Source organism: Mandrillus leucophaeus, unplaced genomic scaffold (genome assembly GCF_000951045.1).
Source record: "Mandrillus leucophaeus isolate KB7577 unplaced genomic scaffold, Mleu.le_1.0 Scaffold13, whole genome shotgun sequence".
Lineage (NCBI taxonomy): Eukaryota > Metazoa > Chordata > Mammalia > Primates > Cercopithecidae > Mandrillus > Mandrillus leucophaeus.
In genome coordinates this window covers 8,271,790-8,276,367 of record NW_012101254.1, presented here as the reverse complement: position 1 = coordinate 8,276,367, position 4,578 = coordinate 8,271,790, and the positions used below count along the sequence as shown (strand labels likewise).

At 41.1% G+C, this 4,578-nt stretch overlaps 1 protein-coding gene across 2 annotated transcripts in view; it reads right to left on the bottom strand.

Annotated features, from left to right (window-relative positions):
- Positions 1 to 4,578, bottom strand: part of LOC105534043 (chromosome unknown open reading frame, human C2orf44) — a 21,598-nt gene that overhangs the window by 11,262 nt on the left and 5,758 nt on the right. For both annotated transcript variants that reach the window (XM_011972719.1, XM_011972718.1), the window contains exon 2: positions 1,571 to 3,406. In XM_011972719.1, coding sequence (XP_011828109.1) covers positions 1,571 to 3,388 — 1,818 coding nt within the window. In that variant the 5' untranslated portion in view covers positions 3,389 to 3,406. The remainder of the gene's footprint in view (positions 1 to 1,570; positions 3,407 to 4,578) is intronic.

Sequence of the window (4,578 nt, the reverse complement as noted above, 5' to 3'; positions counted from 1 at the left end):
AAAAAAAAAAAAAAAAGTAAAAAAAAGTTTTTTAATTAAAAAAAAAGTAAAACTCTATTACTGAAAACTTCATGTAGTTAATGTGGCAAAAATCCTCTTCAAAAAAACGTAGGGTTGGGGCCACATGCAGTGGCACACACCTGTAATCCCAGCACTTTTGGAGGCTGAGGCAAGACGATCACTTGAGCCCAGGAGGTCACGATCAGCCTAGACAACATAGCAAGATCCTGTCTCTGCTTAAAAAAAAAAAAAAATTAGCCAACTGTGGTGACATGTGCCTGTGGTCTCAGCTGCTCAGGAGGCTGAAGCAGGGGGATCACTGATCAGATTGGTGACATATGAGGAAAAGGACAGCCTTATACATAGCTGGTAGGCGTGTGATGATGCATTGTTAAGTAAAAATCTTTGACAGGCAATCTGGCAATTCTATTAAAAGTAGAAACACATATACTCTTCAAATTTGCATTTCTACTTCTGGGAAAAAATCCAACAGAAATAAAGGTACTAACACGAATGGATACATATAAGAGTACTACTGTAGCATTATTTGGAGTAGCTAAAAACTAAAAACAAAGTGAATGTCAGTCGACAAGGGAATGGCTAAATAAAGAGCATACTCTCAGTAAGAAGTGAAGAGTGCATATCACCCCATTTTTGTAAAAACAATGACAAACCACTCCCACATACCTATACATCTATGTACACAAAGACCTGTGTTAGATCATATAAGCATGAAGAAAGTCACGAAAGGATCCATGTTAAGCTGCTGGTTACAGTAGATTAAGGGGAAGATGGGGCAAGGCCATACTTTACAAAGCAGGAAAGTGTCCATGATAAAAACATGTATAATATGATCCCATTTGTATAATGTTTGGATATGCATGCATAAAGAAATGCATCAAAACATTTTAAATGAACATAACCTTTTCCTTTTTTTTGTTTTGAGATGAAGTCTCTGTTGCCCAGGATGGAGTGCAGTGGCGCAGTCTCGGCTCACTGAAACCTCTCCCTCCCGGGCTCAAGTGATTCTCCTGCCTCAGCCTCCCAAGTAGCTGGGATTACAGGCGTCCATCATCATGCCCGGCTACTTTTTATATATTTTTTAGAGACAGGGTTTCACCACGTTGGTCAGGCTGGTCTCGAACTCCTGACCTCAGGTGATCCACTTGCCTCAGCTTCCCAAAGTGCTGGGATTACAGGCGTGAATCATGGCGCCCGGCAACATAACCTTTTTTATAAGTGGAGAAGTATCTCTATTATATAAGGAAAAGGTTGTTACAATGAATTAACATGATTAATTTTTTTTCTAAATATAAAGAATTATTGCAGACATTTATTTTTCCACACCATGTACCTGGTAAAATCATGACGTAGACTGATATGTGTGCCTATCTGGTTGGCAGGCTAAAAACCAACCAACCTGCAAAGGTGTACCAACTTGCCTGTAACAACATGCCCAGCTTAGTGAAGTTCAGTTAGAGCACCATCTTCCTCATCAATATGTTTCTTGCAGTACTCACCGGCTACAGGAGCTTTATGTATAGTGGTAGTTCCTCAAAGGAGAATTTACCTGGTAAATGATGTGAACGTAAGGAAGATCTTGAGAGAGTGGATACACTGAAGAGGATTTCCTCCCATGATGCAGACAGTTTGTGAGTTCAGAAAGACAACGCTGCATTTCAACCAGGTTCCTAGATAAAATTTCCACTTCCTTAGACAGCTTGTAAGTTTCCTTTTCACTTTGTAAGCTCTTTCTTTGAGGCAAATGAGGAGGCTCCAGTGTGCTGGTGTGGTCTGGTGTGCTGCTGTGTCTGGGCAGCGATGCTGGCTGGGTAACAGGCTCAGCATCTAGGGCTATGGAGTCATCACAGATACTAGACAGAGGACTCTGGATTTCTTTAATAAGTGTTCTTCCAGGCCTTCCAGTCTGACTACTGGTATTAGCTGTCAGCAACAGCCCTTTGTTTTGGTGACAAAAATCTGGGGAAAGACTTTCAATTAACTTTTTTCTACTTGCTTTATTTAATGGAGCACTGAAAGTAGAGTAGGTAGTATGGCTTTCACTTGATGTTATTGAAGGTTCTTCTTCCAACATTACTTCTCTAACAATCAAGCTAATCGCATACTGATCAGACTTTGAAGAAGGAAGAAACGTTGTATCAGTGAGTTTTTGTTTTCCTACCAAAATTAGTAATAGTTTGTCTGTCAAGAAACATATCCCTTTTGGTCTTTCAGTGTTCTCTAATCGAATTTGCTGGATGTTTGGGACTGAAGAGGGAATGAGAGAGTAGATCAAAATTATATTACAAGTGTTGGAAGCCACTGCCACTACATGTGCTTTAAGATTAAATGCTATCAGATCAGGAACCAGAATGCCTGGAATAGTGACTTTTCTTGTCATGGTAACTGCTTTCTTAAAAGTCACAAGAACCAAATGTGAAGAATCTTGGCCAGTTCCTGTCAAGTAGTCCTTTTTTCTTAGACAAATAAGAGAATTACCCTCAGACTTATGTTGACTGAAATGTATGTGAGTTAGATCCAGAGGTTCTAAATAGGAAGAAGAAACTGATACTTCAGAATCTGTTTCAGAATCAGTTGCCTCTTTATCAATAGAGGGTACTTCACCAATAACTGGTAAAGCATACAGAGTCGTGTCTTTACTGTTGGGTGGGACATTAAAGGTTTCAGATGCATTTAAGCCACAGATCTTATCCAGTGGAAGCTCAGTGGCTATAGCAACCTGTGAGTCCACAGTTGCCGTGATGGAGCAGACGTGGCTGTCCACATCAAACACCAGGCAGGAGGAGCACCTGTGAAGAGTCTTCTGAGCACTGTCCCAAATATAAGAATGCAGGCTGCTGCCTACTGCCACCACCAGCCTCAGGCCATCCTGGGTCCAACATGCACAGTGAATGCGGTCCTGGGTGTTGATATCTGCCTTTACCTGGGAATTGTCAGAATGCACATTAGGGAAAATGGAGACATCCTGAGCAGTCAACACAGTCAGAATAGCACATTTTGGGTGCCACACACAGCCCTGGGGAAGGATAGGTAGTGATCCTCTAATCTCACAAGTCTGAGACGTCAGCCATCTGCTTGACTCCGTAGGGCTGGGACACAGCTGCCACACAGTGACACGCTTCTCCTGCTGGACCGCGAGTAGAACAGGTGTGTCATCTGCAACGGGTGGGGCCCAGGACAACCCACAGACACATTCAAATTGTCCAATGACTTTGGAGTCCCCAAACTTGACCTCTCCATTGTGAAGCTGTAAATTAGTTAGGACAACTTGATTCCCATCAGTCCAGGCAAGGCCATGGATCAGGTGCACTGCTTGATGCAATGCGTTCAGTCCAGTCCTGAGTAGTTTTCCTTTTCCCAGCTCCATCCTTTTGATAAAGGTTACCTGAAATGATTAAGAAGGAAAGTTACACCACGAGAAATCTAGACAAATCTAGAATGCAGGACATTTTGTAAGACAACTGGCTTAGCCCCTTCTCAGGTTAATAATGTGGAGAGACAAAAGGACGGGGGAGTATTGTAAATTAAGAGACTACTGAGCTGTAACAGGCAAATGCAATGTATATACTTTGGATCTTGAAGAAATAAAATCTTCTACCTAATGAAGACTTTTAGAACTGGAGAAATCTGAGTATGGAATGGATATCAGAAAATATTGTAGAGTTATTAATTTTCTTAAGTCTGAACATGGTATTGTGGTTATGCAAGACAAGGTCCTTATTAAAATACACATGTTGAAGTACTTGGGGTAAAATGTCATGATGCCTACAATGTGCTTTCAAATGGTTTGACAAAAAAAACCCAAATTTTCTATAGACATACAGAAAGAAAACAAATACAGCAAAATGTTAATAATTGTTGAGTCTAGATTGAGGTTATGTTAGTATTTATGCTACTTTCAACTTTTAAGTTAGAAAACTTTCCAATTAAAAATTTGAGAAAAGTCTCCTCCATCATCTAATTCTATTCATCCTTTTACTGCCAAATCAATGAATAACTGATATGCACATCTCTGACTTTATTAGCACTTATTTCAAATCCTTCCAAAGTGGCTTTTATCTCTCTACTGAAATGACACTCAAAAATCACTGTTTCTACTTTATCACATTCAACAGCACTTAATAATTTTCAGAACATTTTCACATTCCCTATTGCATTTTATCTTACAACAATCCTTTACAATAATGTAAAGTAGGTTAGGCAAGTATTATCCTCATTTTTTCACCCTGAATGTTTTTCCCCCAGGCATCTGAATCACTAAAGAAATACATGCTTAGGGCTGGGAGTGGCAGCTCACGCCTACAATCCCAGCACTTTGGGAAGCCGAGGCAGGAGGATCACCTGAAGTTGGGAGTTTGAGACCAGCCTGACCAACATGCAGAAACCCCCGTCTCTACTAAAAATACAAAATTAGCCAGGTGTGGTGGCGCGTGCCTGTACTCCCAGCTACTCAGGAGGCTGAGGCAGGAGAATCGTTTGAACATGGGAGGCAGAGGCTGCAGGGAGCTGAGATCGTGCCATTGCACTCCAGCCTGGGCAACATCAGAGAAACTCCAC